This window comes from Sander vitreus, chromosome 6 (assembly GCF_031162955.1).
Source record: "Sander vitreus isolate 19-12246 chromosome 6, sanVit1, whole genome shotgun sequence".
Classification (NCBI taxonomy): Eukaryota; Metazoa; Chordata; class Actinopteri; order Perciformes; family Percidae; genus Sander; species Sander vitreus.
This window is the reverse complement of record NC_135860.1, coordinates 30,769,207-30,788,034: the sequence shown is the minus strand read 5'-3', so window position 1 is coordinate 30,788,034 and position 18,828 is coordinate 30,769,207. Positions and strand designations below refer to the sequence as shown.

The window sequence follows — 18,828 nt, the reverse complement described above, 5'->3', positions numbered from 1 at the left end:
TAGTTCATGCTAGGGCATAGATCGTCCCAGGACAGCGGGTTGTTCCCTCTCTCTCTTCCTCCTTCTCCTCTCTCTCTTTTTTCTCTCCCTTGGTTTCCCTGGTGGGGTTGTAAAACTGGCCCTGTGTCTCTGCCCCAGCCAGATAGAGTAATTAATTATCCAGACCTCCTCTTTTTTCATTGCTGAGCCAATTACTCTGTGACTGAGCCTGTGGTCTATATGTGTTTTAGGAGAGAGAAAGAATGTGTGTGTGTGTGTGTGTGTGTGTGTGTGTGTGTGTGTGTGTGTGTGTCTGCGTGTGTGAGATTACAGATATAGCTCATCCACAGATGAACAATGTGTGGGTAATTGTTGGCTAATTGAGAGGAAGTGGAGGGTGTGTGTGTGTGTGTGTGTGTGTGTGTGTGTGTGTGTGTGTGTTTTATTTAGACACAATGGCTTTATTAAGACACAATTGGCATGACATCTCAGTTTTTAACTTCCTCCTTTTGAAACTTTTGTTTTGAGGGAAATATGGCTGATCTAAAAGTATATTTTTTTCCTTTGCAAGCCTGAAGTATATACTTCAGAAGTACGCACAGATGCAAAATGTTGATGTTAATTGTGTGCGCGTGTGTGGGGATATGCATTTGATTGATGGGTCAACACATAAACTGGGCTGAATGAGCCAAGTGTGTGTTGTGTGTGATACACCGACTTGCCCCGAGGGACAAGGGAAGCGGAGCACTGCACCTCCTGCAGGGGGTGCCGTGTCTCCCGGCAGGGGGGTGCAGCAGGCAAACAGAGGGGTGCCTGCACAAGCCTCTTCCCCCCCCCCCCCCAAACACACACACACATATCCATCCCCACTCCACCCTACTGTGCTACAAGATGGGTGGGAGGGTTGTAGGGACCCTGTGCTCTTCTAAACAACCAATACATAATTCATGTACAAGTAGCAATTTGGATATTTTACTAGAGGGAAGAAATTTCAAAATAAAGTTCCACAACAGCGTGCGCACTCATCCTCCTCAGCTCTCTTTTCATTTTTCTCGCTCTGAGTTACATTTTAGCTGACAGCAAGTTGTTGGCAAAGTAAATCTGCTCTGGAGTTTGCAGAGCAGAAGCCTCAACTGTACACATGACCATATGATTCCTGCAAAGCAGAGCCATGACTGACGGGACAAAAATATTCAATATTATTTGGTTAACCCTTATGTTGTGTGAGGGAGACCCAGGGCCCTTTTTAACAGCTTAAGAAACATACTTCACCTGGATACTTTATGACTTTTTCTAATTGTTTGAGAATTGCTACATCATTTTTTTTAAAGTCTATAAAACATGGTCTAATACAATACATTTATAATGATGTTCTCTCGCCTCCCAAAATAACTCTGGATTACTGGATTAATAACCTTAAACATAAGTAACTATATAACACTAATTATGCATGTTCGCTTTCCATTTTATTGAATTGACCTAGACTCACTAAGGTCTTTGCAATCGTGCAAACAATAATGGCAACCTAAAGGCATGATCATATATTATTTAATATTGTATGTGGAATGCAGAGCTTTTGAACTCTTATGTTGCTTCCCTGATGACATCATGTAGAAGATGTCATACCTGTCATATGAGAACACAAAAACAGAATTTGTTTTTGATCGCTCCATTTCAGTTTGCTCTATCACATTTACTGATATGGCATCAAAAACTTGTTTCCTTTGAAGAGGCAAACAAAGGCTCCTGGTTCAGTGTTTGCTTTGTCCGGAGTGAAATGAAAGTAGTCGGGACCCGGGAGGGAATCTTATGCCAAGCTTATAGTGCAGCGCTTTCTGAACACACTCTCTCTCTCTCTCTCTCTCTCTCTCACTCTCTCTCTCTCTCTCTCTCTCTCTCTCTCTCTCTCTCTCTCCTTCCCCACAAGGGCAGAGACATCTAAAAGGACTGTACCTTGGTGTGCGTCCAACAAAAGCTCTCTGCTGAATTTCATCCTCTTTTGAATTTGTGTTTGAATAACACTCAAGCTACAAATCAAAAAATGTTGGACACTGAGAGTGAGGTCATGAGGTATAGATCATTGCGGCTTCCAGAGAAGTCTCCTTGTGTGAGAGAAGGGGACGGGAGGCTGCTACTTTGACTGATGGCTGTAGAGACTGAGAGGGCCGTTTGGTGCCCATTCTCCTGAGAGTAAGTCCATGCCTGTGCCAAACCCCTCATTTTCCTCCCTGCAATATATTTCATTTAACTTTTAACTCTTTGCACGGTAATTTACTTGACATTTTCAGGCTGTGCTGTTGAAGGCTGCTGAGTGTTTCTCTCTTTGTAATTTCAAATTAGACAGATGTTTGCCTAATACAGCCTAAACAATGCGTTCCAATATCATTTTTCTCTTTAAAAACACACATTCAGAACCGTTAAATGGATGAAATTGTAAAACATCCAAACCAACACAGCCGTGCAGGTCCCAGTGGCGCAGATATAATTAAGACCTCTTCTTAATTACTTAATAAGCCTAATTAGTAACATTTCCGAGCAGCAGATTTGGCTCTAGGAGCGATGGAAATCAGAAGAATATTAAGTCCATTTGTTATTTCATTTAAATCCTAATACTAATGAAATTAGTGCATCACGATATAACGGAAACAAACCACGCTGGGATTTACCATACGGCTAATGCCGTTTTCAATGCTCCTGATAAACATTCAATTAAGTGGCACAAAAAGGGGACCAAAAAATCCTAGAAAACAAAGGTAAATATAGTTTGTGTTGGCTTCTCCAGTCATGTCCCACCTTCGTCAAGTGTTTATTGTATCCGCTCTTCGTTGATTTTTTTATTAGCCCATGGCCAGATGTGATGGAGAGGTGTGTGAAACTGACCGGGGGTCTGCTGTGTTGTCGTCAGTATGACTAAAGCAAGCCCACCAATCATGCGCTGGAGCTGCTACTGCATTCCTGGCCACTTAATTAGAAGTTGTTGGTACCACAGAAGGTGTCACCAACCTTTTCAGGCACTGAACAGATGGTGTCCCCTCTTTTTGAGGTCCTGCCAATGCCCACTCTGTGGCTCCTGGGAAAATGACCTAACTCACAGGCAGCTGCTTAGTGCGGCTTGAGTGATTCTTTACAGCCACTTCTATTGGGGGGGACTTAGCAGGACGTACCACTGCAAACAAGGGGTGAGCCCGTGGTAGCTAGGTCCCTGGAAAGCTGCAAAAAATCTGTTTTGGTTGCAGCACAACAGTTGTTAAAACTGTGTTTTTTTTAATGCCATGTGCAAAGACGAAGCGAGGACCTCGACCCAGGAGATGTTGATGTCTCAGTGCTAGCTGGGTCTGTGTGCACCTTCCTCTGCTGCTGGCAGATGGTGTGAATATCAACAGAGAAAGGACCTGGGAAGGCCCGCAGAACAAAAAGTGAAAAGGGTTCCTCAACAGTTACAAAGAGGCCCCATGGAGAGGTGGGGGGGAGAGGCCTTCGTCCTAATGGATAAAAAGAAGGAGGGAGTAAGAGTTTGCAAGGGCATTCGCCGTCGAGGAGCGAACGTGTTCGGAGAAAATGCGAGGGCCGCATATTCGATATGTGCGGAGGCGGGGGGTCGGGGGTTTAACGCGCTTCGTGCTGCGTGGACAGAAGATCAGCTGTCACTCTGTAGTCAGCTTGGCTCAACCTCCCTCCGACCACGCAGGAGGTGGAGAAAGAACAAGTTGGAAATTTGATGAATGTGTTCTCTGACTAATTGCTTCACATGAATTACACTATGTGGGTTTCATCTTAAAGGCATTTTAATCTTAAACATTTTTTTTTTGTTGCAGTATTTCCCAAAATCTTAATCACATTAAAGAGAAATTTACAAATCCTGTGATTAAACTACTCAGCAAGGCCACAACCACAACAGTTGTAAACCCTGTACACATTTCTGTTCGGAGAAATCACGTAGCAGTGTGTTAGTTTTTCCGTTTCTTGCTTTTGATGATGAGATGGCTGAAAAGGCGGTGAAGTCTTTGTGAAAAGCGGCTCAGCTCAGCGGTGGTGTTTCACTGACATGGCAGGGGACATAAAATCTGTCATTTTCATCATGTTCTAGCGTGGGTAAACCTGTTTCCTGCAGCTTTCTCTATCAGATATATGTCTGTGGGTTTATGGCCGTGGAGCTGGGGCAAGCCCGATCGATCTGCGGGAGCTGTAGGATTTAATAGGTGCACAGCTCTCGCTAAGGGCTACGGGGTGGGGAGGGTATATTTAATCACTAAAAGGGAGCAGGGTGGCAAGCCCCGGTCACCAACAGTTTCTGTTTTATGAGAAGTCAGGGTATCAGTTTTCCCCACACTGTGAAATATCTTAAGTGATCTATTGTTATTGCTGGTGCTTTTATTTAACTTATCCATTTAAGAAATTAAACTAAAGTATATACTTAGTGAGACTGATGTGCGTCAACATGTATTGACTATCAATGAAAAGAGAAAAACTCCAGAATTATACATGAAAGAATCTTGAAACTTAATCTTGAACATTATTTACAGTAATGGTGACAAATATTTCATGAAAATACCAGGACACCTCAGTGCTTTAAGTTACATAATGTATTAATAGCGCTTATGTTATAGGACAAGTAAGGTGACGTGAATATTGCTATATTAATGCATTCATTTCTTAGCTAATGATGTAATTAGCATAACCAGATATATTTATTGTTATGGTGATTTTGGTGACCATTACATTTAATATATCCCGGACATTAGAAAGCTCAAGTGCCTTTTCTTAAAAGATAGACCTGTTATTATATTATGTTTTCACATAATACACATTCCATGTAAAGATCAAAACATTGAGCCATTGTTGTCCAAAACTATTAAAAACCCATCAATGAGCCACACTGGGAATTGGGCATTTAAAAAACCTATACCTGTATATTTGTGACCTGTTTTTTTTAAGATGTACAGTATGTCCTCAGTAGGAACAAATGGGCTTGGTGCTGAAAGTGAGACAGAGAGGCTGGGAAGGTCAGAGAGTAATTAGAGACAAAACAATGCATTATTGGTGTTGGTCTTTTCTTGGGATTTGTTGATAATAAGACAAATATAGAATTCTAAGGCCTCGTTCAGACTGAAACGCTGCATTTCAGCTGGCTTTTTCAGAGCTTTGAAATCCTGTCTGAAATTTTCATCCGGATCTCCGTCACCTTCCTCTTTCTGTGTGTCGGCGTTCTAAACTCTGGTGGATTTGTGAGGACTGTGGTTAACTGCTCCTCAGATCTCTGCAGGGTAAATCCAGACAGCTAGCTAGACTATCTGTCCAATCTGAGTTTTCTGTTGCACGACTAAAACTTCTTTTGAACGTACACATGTTCCACTAAAACAAGTTCCTTCCCGAGGCTATTTTGCAGAGGCACCGTGGCTCCGTCCGGTGCTTAGCACCGCCCACGACGACTGTTTGAAGAAATGCCAATAAACCAGAGCACGTTTTCCTCCCATCCCAGAATGCTGTGTGGACTAGCCAGACCCTCCTTTGCAGCGCTGTGGAGGAAGGTCTGGCAATGCGAGACTACCGCTAACTGAAACAACACAGCTGTTTTCAATTGGAGAGTTTTGGGTGTCTTAATGACGTAGTGGTTCAAGATGCGTACCATTCTGGCTTGGAAACCCTGTTACCCCCCAACTCATTTTGTGTCTCTCTTCAGTGTCAACGGTCAAATCGAATGCCTAAGCCTAAGTGAGTTCAAGAGTATCTTTTAGTTTTTGCATTACAACAGAGCAAAGTTTAAGCAGCAACATAAAAATTAGTTAGAATGCATCTTTAAATATGTATTAGGGAGCTTTCAGGATCACAGTTCGTTGTAATCAGTTCATTTTGAGTGACTTGTAACAAAGTTATTCAGATTACTGAATAAAAACACTTTTATCTCCAATCATCCTAGTATAAGCACATTTGGAACTTGAAGAGCCAAAATAATAAAATGTTTATGTTCTTTATTGTTTATAAGGATTAATGTCAGTTGATTACTCGCTCTTCTAGTCTTGTGCATTCAGCTCTTGCCAGCTGTGTTTTGCTCCAACTCTTCACAGTTTTCACAAACGAATGACCCTGAACTTCAGCAGCTCACCTCAACCCCACACACCCGCCTGCCTAATGCCATTATGCAAGGCCCTACATGCTAAAAGTCATTGGTGGTGATAGTGGCTGATTAGATTGTGTCCATTGATCGCGTGGCGTGCTGTTAGGACGAGGGCGGTGAGGGCTGCAGCTCAGACACACTGTCAGTCTGAGACGGAGGAGGTGGAGCCCCATGCAGTGCAGCAGATTGAGTTATTGATCAGCTCACTCCTTTCTCCTGTCTCTGTCTCTCTCTCTGCTGCTCCGAGAGACCCCGTCATCAGGATAATGAATTTCACTTATTGCAGATTAACGTCATAAGGTCTGTATGGTAATAATGGCAGAAATTAGCTCTTTGTCACCCCCTCTGGATTTCCAAGAGGAGGGGTTGGGGAGAATGAAGGTTGTTGTGGCCCTGTTACTCAGTCTGAGGACTGTGGTTTTAACAAGAGGGAACTGAAAGTGAGAAAGTGCATGGAAATGAAAGACTTGAAGGAGAATTAAGAAGAGTCTTATGCAGACTGCGATTTCAGCTTCACTGAAGTGGCAAAGGAGAGTTCTGATGCAAGAAATTCAGGTTTGATGGAGGAGAGTGAAGAAGAAAAAGAAAGAGCTCTGAGAATGACAGGGCAAAGAGGAAAGATTCAAAAGAGACGTAAAGAGATAGCGAAGCAGGATTGGTAAAGTGGAGGAGAGAGAGTAAGATAGGCAGTGGTCATACAGTCACCAGGCAGCGACGCCGCTTAAGGGTCGGCCATTGTGTCTCCAGCACCCAGATTGGGGTGGTAAAGAATGAATAATGAGGCTTGATTACAGTCCGTGAGATGGCACATTGTTCAGAATCAATCCTCCAGGCAATTACAGGTGGTACAAACAGCAGCCATCAGCCTCAGCCCGGACAGAGCGGGAAGCGATTGTGTCAGAGGACAACATCATCTTCGTCAATGACTTGTTGCCTCCTCATGTCGGAGCCATTAGCACTTACTCTTCCTCTGCAGCACATTCAGCCGCCCACATAAAAGCCTCCAGTTCACATGTGTGTGTGAATATATAAGGATGCTTTTCCTTATCGTATACACAAACACATACAGTATATAATGGAGTGCATGTTCCCTTCTTGTTTCAGGTATGGTTTTGGATTGTTGGATGCAGGGCTGATGGTGCAGCAGGCCGCACACTTCAACACTGTTGCTCCACAGAGGCAGTGCATGCAAGAAGTCACACTCCATCCTAGCAGGTAAAGCTACCGCTATCGACTACATACTGTATGTTTATTTAACCCCCATAACTGCTGATTCTGGTTCTGTTTTTAATGCTTTCCTAGATGTATCATGTTGCTTAAAGGTCCCATATAATGCTCAATGTCAGGTTCATACTTGTACTTTGGGTTTCTACTAGAATATGTTTACAAGCTTTAATGTTCAAAAAACACTTTATTTTTCTCATACTTCCTACTGTCTGAAATGCTCCATTTTAGCGCCTGTCTCTTTAAGCCCCCCTTTCCCTGAAAAAGCCCACTCTGCTCTGATTGGTCAGCGTTTCTGGGGTCTGGCTACTGACTGACTTATGTAATCATTTTTATTGGTTAGAATCGTTTCTCCAGGAGGTGTGGTCAGTGTGAACATCCAATCAGATGCCTGCCGTTGGAGGACTAATGAGATCAACACTCTGGAGCACGTTCAGGTCAGTTTTCAAAATGCGCAGACGCCATGAACATGAAGTGCATTGTTCCAAAATCTGTATTTTCCAAGAAAACTTGGATATAAAAATATTGAAAAAAAGAGTTCTACTTAAAGAAGATCTTAAAGACCTAGTTCTTTTTGGGCGATATGGTTATTATTGCGAGGTATATTTAACTGTTAGATTTAAAGTTATAGCCAGCAGTTGGTAAGCTTAGCTTAGCATAAAGACTGGAAACAGGGGGAAGCAGCTAGCCTGGCTCTCTCCAAAGGTACCAAAATCCACCTACTGTATCAGCACCTCTAAAGCGCACTAATATAAACATGTTATATTTTGTTTGTTTAATCCGTACAAAAACGGAAGTAAAAAAAATGATAAATTGTGGTTGCCAGGCAACCAGCAAAGATTCCAGGAAGTGACTGCTTCTGAAATAGTCCCGCACATAACCCCTCTTAAACCACAACTTGTCCTGGTTGTGATTTTACTGTCTTCATGCTAAGCTAAGCTAAGCTAACTGGCTGTAGGTTAATAGGACAGAAGTGAGATATGCATAGATCTCCTCATGTTACTCTGGGAAGAAAGCAAATAAGCGTGTTAGATGTTGAACTATTCCTTTAAAACATGGAAAGGTGAAAAGGTGAGTTTTTCTTGTATACTTGTATATTTTGTTGTATACTGATATTGCTGTAAATTGACTAGTACAGCCTTTTCATGTTTCCTGTGGCTCTTGACATATACGAATCAAGACTAAGTGTATTGTAAACTTAACTTCTGCCCACAACCAGGGAAGCTTCAACATTTCATAGAAATTGTTTTCTGGGTTTCTGTGGCATGTGTTCTATCTGAGAATGGAAGAGATAAAAAAAAAAAAAAAAGATCATACTGTGATGTGTAATGTGCTGGCTGTGTCATTTGCAGAAAATGGCAAAACTGTGTTTTCTTGAGTACAGGCAAATACGTACATGCAAATGTGTTTATGTTTGACTGTGTCAGCCGGCGTACGTACTGTGCGTGTCTGTGTACGCGCACATTTGAGTTTGTGCGAGGTATCTATGTTTGTGAGTGTGTTGTGTGTACTTGTGAAATAGCAAAGAGAGAGAGAGAGAGAGAGCGTGAGTGTGTCAGCATGTAAATTGAAAAGGCTTCATCTTTGCGGCTCTGCTCCCTGGCAGAAAGCGTGGGTCAGGCCATCGCTGCGAGGTGTGATTGATGGACGTGTTGCCGTGGTAACGCGGTGTAAACAGGAGTGGGCTGTCAGTCTTTTTGCAGCTTGGCGGCTCTCTTTGCGATGTGCCATTGTCACACCAGATGTGCTGCTTGTGATGAACAGGGACAGGGAGAGTGTTTACTGGGTGGGAATCATGGGGTGGGGGTTTGGGAGGTGCATGTGCTTATTTAAATCATTTAGCTAATATTCCCCTCAGCCATTTTTGTCACTCTGTCTTCTGTTTCTGCTCCCTACTTGTCTTTGTCGTCATCTTTGGGTGGCTTTGGACAAATCATTGGATTGTCCATCCGTCTGGCGTGCACAGTATCTCAGACAATACTGACTGGATTTGGATTTAAACTTGACAGATTTACTCAGATTTGCCTTATCATCCATGTGTCACATGTATTAGCTCAGATATTAATGACGATCACAGGAATACAGTACATCTTTAATGAGTACTGATGGGCCGAAGAGGTGTCACATCACATTTAAAGGAATTGTTCAACATTTTAAGAAATATGCATATTTCGCTTTCTTGCAGAGAGTGAGATGAAAAGATTGATAACACTCTCATGTCTGTACGCTAAATATGAAGTTAGAAAACAAGGAAACAGGTAACCTTGCTTTCTCTCTCTAAAGGTAACACAATTTGCCTACCAGCACCTCTAAATGTCACTAATTAACATGTTATATCTTGTTTGTTTAAACAATAATTAGCAATTTGTGGTTTTATGGGGATGTATGTACAGGACTATTTCTTGGCCATCTGCAGAAACTGAAGTCACTGCATGCACTAAAACAAACATTTAGTTTTTATGCAGATAAGACACACCAAGCATGTTAATTATCCAGGCTAATTGACAGAGCCAGTCTAGTTTCCCCTTTTTAAGTCTTTATGCTAAGCTAAGCTAACTGGTCGCTGGCTCTAACTTCATATGTAGCGTACACGCCTGACAGATGTGAGAGTGTTCAACTCCATTCAATTAACTCTCAGCAAGAAAACGAATATCAAATGTCAAACTATTCTTTTAAGGTAAAAAATCACAGCAGTAAAGAGTGTTTAAAAAATAAAAAAATCTTTATTTTAGTTAGTTCCGTCACCGTCAGTTAACAGGCACATGGTGTTATACAGTGGTACTGATGAGAAGGCCTGGAAGATAACATGTTTACATGATGCTGTGTCTCTGTCCACCCACTTCCTCTCTCTTGTTTTCCTATTTCTCTATCCCTCCATCAATCTCCTTGTTCACACCTTTTTTTTCTTGCCACCTGTCTCTCACCAGGTGAAAGTGAGCATCAGCACCGTGTGTCGCGGTGACCTCTCCATAAGCCTGGAGTCTCCAGCCGGCACTGTGTCACTGCTGTTGGACACGCGGCCCAATGACGCCTCCACGGCTGGCCTGAAAAACTGGACCCTGATGACGGTGCACTGCTGGGGGGAGCAACCACGAGGCCTCTGGACCCTCCAGGTGAGGGAGAAAATGTACTTTCACTTAGAGCTGGGCGATATGGAAAAAAATCAAATATGACGATATTTTTGACCAAATACATCGATGTCGATATTGCGTATTGTAGTATTAACACAATGACATTTTTGATAAATAATCATCAGTAATGTGGATATAACGACCACAATTTAATCGATATCCAAAATGTAAGACGATATCTAGCCTCATATATCCATGTCGAATAAATATTGATATATTGCCCAGCCTTACTTTCACTGCAACATCAGTTGTGCAGCTTTTTATTTTTATTTTTTCTAGGGCTGTCAAACGATTACATTTTCTTAATCGCGATTAATCGTTGAATTTCTATAGTTAATCGTGATTAATCACATGTTTTATCACATGATTAAAATTCTATTATTTTGCATTTCAGAACTGTTTTTAAGTACATATTAACAATGGAAAGCCATTCTTACCAGTGGATCTTGATTGGGAATCAAATGAATGCAAAGAAAGTTACTTTATGAACTTGATTTTAAGATTTGTATTTGTTTATTACAGTATATATTTAATCTAGTCACACATTTGAACAAACAACTTTGAATGCACCACAAGGCTGTAAATGACCAGTTTCATTGAATGCACCGTCAACAGCAGCTGCAGATTGTCACACTTTACACCGTTTAGCGTTAGCTGTCAGCATTGCAACCGTGTTTAATCCAGCTACTAGCTAGCGGTAGGCTAACGTTAGCTGCTGTCGAGTAAAGTGTTAACTAGCGTCACGTGCAGCGGTGTTTCTGTTTCCTGTAACGTCTGTTTCAGAGCATCAGAGAGAAGAGCAGACATATCCGTGGCACCAGAATGAGGCACCGAAATCCACATTGCTATTCCTGCAGCAGCAGGATGTGTTAGGAGGAAGTACGGCAAAATAGTAGCCTGTTAGGCACGACGCAAAGCCGAGTGAAGTGAAAATAAATTAATAAATGGCGGCATGCGATTAATACGATTAAAAAAAAATGAACGCATTATGCTAGGCCCTTAATCGCATCGCGATTAACGCGTTAATGCTGACAGCCCTAATTTTTTAATTTTTAGCCATACCATCGCCACCTAGCTACTCTTAAGCTACACTTACACTACATTTTAGCGGCACTTTGTGTTTTGGGCTAATTCTCAAATGTTAGCATGCTTAACTAAGATGGTGGACATATTAACATTATACTGTTAACCATCATCATGTTAGCTTTGTCATTGTGAGCATGCCGATGTTAGCATTTAGCTCAAAGCACTGCTGTGGCGCATTCGCACGGGATAAGCAAAGCCTGCCTTTACTCGATCTTATTAACTTATCTGTACCACAAGAGTTGGGTACCCTGAGGCGTGTGGAGGAAAGCCGCGGAGGACGGCCAAGGCAAGGCTTCCGCACCGCACTTGGGTCGGGGATCTGTATCTTTTTGGGCCAGGCCCGGTAGGGTTACCAGAGGCGCATAGCCTATCGTTCCAGCCGTGGCGGCATCCACACAGCATCACTGTCAGCCTTCGGACAAAGCCGCAGGGAGTGCGTCGACTCAGCGACGGAGGTCTCCTGTCAGGCAGTGGTCCAGACTAGGTTGGCGATGAAAGGCTCTGTCCGCAGCCCCTTGCGATCCCATATCCGTCTTTGCGAGAGGGATAAAAAGGCACACAGGAAACATAAACCTTGAAAAATATATATACGACCCCGCCAAATCACAGACATGTCGATAGGCGCGGGACTAATGTTAGCACAGGACCTCGTGTTTGGTGAAATATGCGTGGGAATTTTTAGTTGACAAATTGCAGACATGGCCAATTCGCACAGGATTAAGTTCACAGACAACCTCTGTAATTATTACAAATGACTAGAGGTCACCAGGTAATACTAATCCTGTGTGAATAGGGCTTTAGTCTTGGTTTTTAGTTTATCACTGTTTTCCATTTTTGGTTACTCTGAACTCTACTAAAAAGTAGAAATTACAATTTAAAAAAAAATCCATTCGGTTGTTTTGCCTTTCGTTCGTTTGTTTTGTCTATCGTTCAAGATGCCCTCCAATATTGTCAACTTTATTAGCATATCTCAATACTTGACTGATATGACTTTTAAAAGATAAGAATTTATATATTTGTCTGCACAATTCCCCTGCAGCTCTAAAGTGATAACTAATTTAACTAACTTACAAAATGTACCAAAACAAATCTTGGCAAAGGGTATATACTAATTTTCACATTCTGTGACTCTCCTGGACACCCTATTTCAGATACCTTCTCCCATGATATAGAAATGAATTGCTTCACTTCACATTGTCCCCTTCCAGTGGCTGCAATGTATAGAAGTTTAAAAATAGCACAGCTCAGCTCGGTTCTGCTCATTTTGCCATAGCAATGTGAATCATCCTCTACTTTCATCTCCGAGTTTCAGCCAAGCATGGCAATCTTCATTTTCCTCCCTGCACTCTTCTTTTCCTTTTTTCTGCCATAGATGTGCTGATGTTTGATATAGAGGAAGGAGCTAAAATGGAAGGGAAATTAAGACTGGAAGGTTAAGTAACCTTGGCCGGGTTTGACAGACACAATGCTGCCGACGTTTGATTAGAATCCATGCTCACAGACAGTAACGCGCTGAGGTCATTTACTGTATATACGTGTGGGTGGTAGCACGGTGGGGTGGGGGGGGTGCTCTTTCTTTGTGTGTGTGTGTGTGTGTGTGTGTGTGTGTGTGTGTGTGTGTGTGTGTGTGTGTGTGTGTGTGTTTGTGTGCATCAGTCCTTGTAAACAGTTACAGAGAAAAAGCTGTGAAGATGAAAGACACCCACCTCCTGTCCTCTATCACCTACCTCTTCCTGCAAACACACACACACACACACACACACCGTGTCTCTGGTTCTCCCACGTCCTCACGCAGATTTACTGTCCCCTCTGTGACCAATTTACAAGGCCCAGTATGTCGCAGAGACGGGGAGGAAACACCGTGAAGCCGAGCCACATACCGACGCCGCTACTCATTACCGGAGGGCCGAGACGAGTCAACGCAATGCTCGCAACGCAAATTAACGCTCGCATCATACGTGCCACATGCCTTAGCACAACGCTAATCAGCACATACACACACACATTGATTGGTTTTATGCTGGTTGTCAACTTTAGCACAATTGGAGAGGAACATGTACACACACAATCACAAGTACAGGGTGCTGAAAATAAGGGGCAGCGTTACAGCGCTTGAAGTCAACACAAGGAGGAACAGAGAGAGAACACACACACACACACACACACACACACACACACACACACACACACACACACACACACACCTAAAACAGAATCTTTAAATCTCTCTGTTTCTAAACAGTTATTACAGTACAGATAGTGTTGATCAAATATCATGGTTCACCCAAAGTTCAAATAATTGTCACAGTACAGGAATGTATAAGAAGGACTATTTTAGTCTAGCGTGGAAATCCAGACCCAAATCCGAAAGATTAAGGATGATAATGAAAGTGGCCCAACTCGAGGGGCGGCACCAAGCATGCATTTGAAAATCTCACTGCACGCAATTGGATAACACTACGACCAATCACAACAATACATGGGGTGACGTATCCAGAGCCCCATACGCTTAGCTACCAGAGGAGCTAACTGGTAGATTAAACTCTTAGCTACCAGAGGAGCTAACTGGTAGATTAAACTCTTAGCTACCAGAGGAGCTAACTGGTAGATTAAACTCTTAGCTACCAGAGGAGCTAACTGGTAGATTAAACTCTTAGCTACCAGAGGAGCTAACTGGTAGATTAAACTCTTAGCTACCAGAGGAGCTAACTGGTAGATTAAACTCTTAGCTACCAGAGGAGCTAACTGGTAGATTAAACTCTTAGCTACCAGAGGAGCTAACTGGTAGGTTAAACCAAAGCATTTCTAATAAGGGAAGAAGTTGAACTCTCTCGTTACTTCTGGCTTCTGAACTGGTTGCAGTTCCACCAGAGTTCGATATAGGGGGCGCTCACAGGCGAGTGCAGAATGAATGGGACTCTATGAAGCTATACCCCTCAAAATCCACTTTTGTCAGGATATCATTTTTTGTCTAGTAATTTGAATGTTGCATTCGAAAGGGGAGGCTATGAAAATACACACTGCTGGGTGTTAGATTTTTTTAAAGTGGCTTTTTTGTTCTAAAAAGCCTTTTAAAATGTCAATGACGTCATACACATATACGGCCAGAGATACTGCTTTACGGCAAGCTCTGAGTCATTTCCTTTGTTCTCTGGAGGCATCGACGAAATTTAGCCGTCTAGCTCCATAGACTCCCATTCATTTTGCACTGGACCGTGATCCCCCCCAGTGGAACTCTGGTGGAACTGCAACCAAATTCGGTACAATGGGTTGTGGAGTGGAACGGCTTTCCGTAGACCGGCTTTGGTTAAACTCTTAGCTACCAGAGGAGCTAACTGGTAGATTAAACTATTAGCTACCACAGGAGCTAACTGGTAGATTAAAGTCTTAGTTACCGGCGGAGCTAACTGGTAGATAAAACTCTTAGCTACCAGAGGAGCTAACTGGTAGATTAAACTCTTAGCTACCAGAGGAGCTAACTGGTAGATTAAACTCTTAGCTACCAGAGGAGCTAACTGGTAGATTAAACTCTTGGCGTATCCGGTCGGCAAAACAGCAAAAACGTCCTTCTTGCAAAGGAAGGATTGGAGCACCGTCTTCTGTTCTTCTTTTAGATAAAAAGCCAAGTCTAACTCGTTCATTGTCACTCGTTCAAAGCCGTTTCAAACAACTGGTGTTCATCCATAACCATCTTGCAATGTTTACTAATGACTTTGACGTGGCAGCGCTGTCGTCGTCTGTTTAGCTCGCCTCTGGCCCGCCTATATCAGATACACCGATGTGATTGGTGCAGCTCGGCTACAAGGGCATAGTTAATGAGCAGCATTACTGAATGCCAGAGTGACTCGTTGAGCTAATTCAAATTGTGCTCTCGCGAGAACTCTGGATTTACAGGTTAATTTCAGTCCCCTTTACCAGTACAATAATTTGATATCATGGTTCTTTACATATGTAGTCATTTGATGGTTTTTGACATTTTCTGTGCTGCTGCAGAAATAAAGAGAGACACAGGACAAACAGGACTAATAGACAAGACAGAAGGAGTGATGGCAGAGAGTGAAGGGTAAACTAGAAAATGGAGGCCCTGGGAAGATACTTTAACTGGACTATCTGCTGGATCAGTGTTTAAAAACTCAAGGGCAGCAGTGGAGGGGGTAAGGTGGAGGAGGAGGGTCTATATTGATTCGTCATGATGACAATTGTCAAAGAGCTGTGTGCTGCTGGAATAAAAGTGGGACTGAAGTGAAAAGGGAGCGGGTGTTGTGGCTCGAGGCTCGCCTGACCTTCCAGTGCTGTGAAGGAGACGAGACCGCAGGGCTGGAAATCCTCTCTCTCTCTCTCTCTCTCTCTCTCTCTCTCTCTCTCGCTCTCTCTCGCTCTCTCTTTCTTTCTCTCTCTTCCCATATCTGCTCTCCCCTATGCTCGCTCTACCGCCATCTGTGGTGCCTTCACTCAGTGCTTCCACTGTTTATCAGAGACAGTATAGCACAATATGGAATATGCTTATTCCAGCAACACACAGTATGGATTCAAACCGCACTGACAATGGTGATTAAATATAGAATTTGAAAGCTATATATATATAAATAATATATAATCATCAATATCTATGATAACCATTAAGGATAATTCATAAGCAGATAAAAGGTATATCAGATGTTATTTCAACCCCGTGTCCTTGATCTTCTTTCATCCTCTCTCTCTCTCTCTCTCTCTCTGTCTCTCTCTCCCTCCCTCCCTCCCTCCCTCCCTCCCTCCCTCTCTGTCTCTCACGCTGTCTCTCTCTCCATCCCTGTCTCTCTCTCTCTCTCTCTCTCACTCTCACACATCTCACCTTCATCTGGTCTCTGTCTGTCCTCATGCAGTGCTAAGAGGTAACATTCTACTGGAAACTGTAAAATGTTAGTATACCATATTTATGGTTTGTACTGGGTTTAGTTTAAAGGGTTGTTTCACCCAAATATAGAATCCATGCAGTTTGGGGTCTTTTTTTTTAGCCCAGGTTTTAAGATTGTTCTGAGATGTCGGCCTCCACCCCACTACAATGGAGATGAATGAAATGTTGTTTGTGGTGGTAACAGCTATAATGACCTACAACAAATTCAGCAGCAAGATCTCTTTCCTGAATCAGCTTCTGGAAAGAAATGTTTAGAATATTTTATTCATGTAATATGTCACTGCTGTGAGCACCAAAAACAAAATTCCACCATTTCACCATTTTACTGGAGTGGAGGCAGAAATCTCAGAGTCAACTATCTCAAAACTTGAGCACATATCACGAAAACGATCTGCATTATTAGATATATTATAGGGTAAGAGAAAAATATCTCTTTTAACATTTGGCTAGACGGACTCTTTTAATTAGTAACTATGACGGGCAGCATTTCTGCATTATTGTGTATAAATCGACATAAAACGCTTTCTCTTCCACCCCACCTGGCTCCATGCTGCCATGCCCACAGGGAGTGTGTGTGTGTGTGTGTGTGTGTGTGTGTGTGTGCACGTGCATGCATGCGTGTGTGTAGCAGGGTGGCAACGGTCTTTGAGCAGAGATATCTCTGATTCCCAGAGGACTTTGACTCTCAAGCTGACTGTGACTAGTGCTGCTGTAGGAATATAATGGCACTATTTAGCCTGCAGCACTGTGGCACACATACACACACACATACACACACACACACACACACACACACACACACACACACACACACACACACACACACACACACACACAGCCACTCTTGCAAGCCATGACTGACAGATCATATGTGTTTACCATCATCATCAACCCCCGATGCCTTGTCTGGAGTCACTCACACAAACCAAACACACAGTGAGGAACTGATTATGGAACAACCAGCAGATATTGTAGGAACTATGGAGTTTGATCATTTCGAAACATTTCTATTAGCCAATCAGTGTCTTTTACTTTGATGGATATGATGCAGTTGGTTTTATTACATATTCTATAAAGAAAGTATCCACATTATCCAATACTTCTCTGGTTTTCTGTAGGAAATGTTTGGATCCGATTCCAAACAAGTACACCTCAATATGTTTTATAATTGTGGTTTATCCTGAGTTACAGGGATTGTTATGGACAATCTAGTTTGTAAGTGTTTTACAAATTTGATTTCTCTCATATTTGAAGATATTAAATACCAAAACTATTGACAGGTGTAGTGCAAAAATATTAGCATCATCTTTAAGTTTGCAAATCAACACATAGCTGATTCCTTAAAAAAATATCTCCAACTGCAAAGTGAATTAATACAAAAGTACTCAACAGACTACTAGATATATGTATGTATGTACTTCTGCACCCTTTAAATGATGGTAATGTCAGGTGGACATTTTGTAATGACAATGTTTTATTTGTTTTTAGATATATTAACAATTTTTTTTTAAAGTTGATTCCATTAACTGCTTGTTATGTTCTACACTTAGCACAGGTACAGTAGGTGTTAGTGCGGGTGGTTAGAGTATACTAACTTATGACTTACAAATTGCAAAACAAATGTTACTTTTTTGTAAAAAATTCCGAATACAAATAAGGAAATTGGAAGTGGAATGCAGATCTTTCAGTCTCAAATATGTTCTTTTAAAGGGGTAATGTTATGGATTTCTGAATGCAGTTTTATTACTTTTAAAAGTAATAATATAATTTGATGCATGACTTATAACGTAAAGAAGTGTAAAAACATCTACAGCATATACAGTACCTACACAAACTCACACACGGCATCTAGTTTGACAGACACACCGTCAAAGCCTCGGTAGTTGCTACAGTGGAGACTCACATTCTCACTAATGTGTACTTTCAGCCACAAAAACACACACACACACACACACACACACACACACACACACTCACACTCACACTCACTCTGGCCCAAGGTGGATTTCTAGAGGTGCATATATTTGCATATATCTGCATGTTTAATGAGTTTTGGGAGATCAAGCGATCCGAGTGGCCCTTTGTGGGTATTTCTTTCTTTTTTTACGTGTGTGTGTGTGTGTATGTGTGTGTGTGTTGAGGGGGAGTTGGGTCTTCATGTAAATATCACCCACTGTGTGTTGGCACCCGTCACAGATGGTCGGGAGCGAGGGCACCCTGTGGGCACAGGATACCTATTTCTGTTTGTCTGCGTGCTTTGTGTGAGACTGGGAGGCGGAGAGACTGTGTGACGGCGACGTGACTTTGTCTGTGCACGTTTGCGTGTGTGTGAGTAATTTGCATGTGTTTGTGTGTGTCATGTACTATGTGCACTATTTCGGTGTGTTCTTGCGTAT

The 18,828-nt window shown here is 42.3% G+C and overlaps 1 protein-coding gene across 3 annotated transcripts in view; it reads left to right on the top strand.

Annotated features, from left to right (window-relative positions):
- Positions 1-18,828, top strand: part of LOC144520076 (furin-like protease kpc-1) — a 227,461-nt gene that overhangs the window by 184,487 nt on the left and 24,146 nt on the right. For all 3 annotated transcript variants that reach the window (XM_078253710.1, XM_078253711.1, XM_078253709.1), the window contains 3 exons: positions 7,199-7,309; positions 7,662-7,755; positions 10,246-10,431. In XM_078253710.1, the coding sequence (XP_078109836.1) occupies positions 7,199-7,309; positions 7,662-7,755; positions 10,246-10,431 (391 nt within the window). The remainder of the gene's footprint in view (positions 1-7,198; positions 7,310-7,661; positions 7,756-10,245; positions 10,432-18,828) is intronic.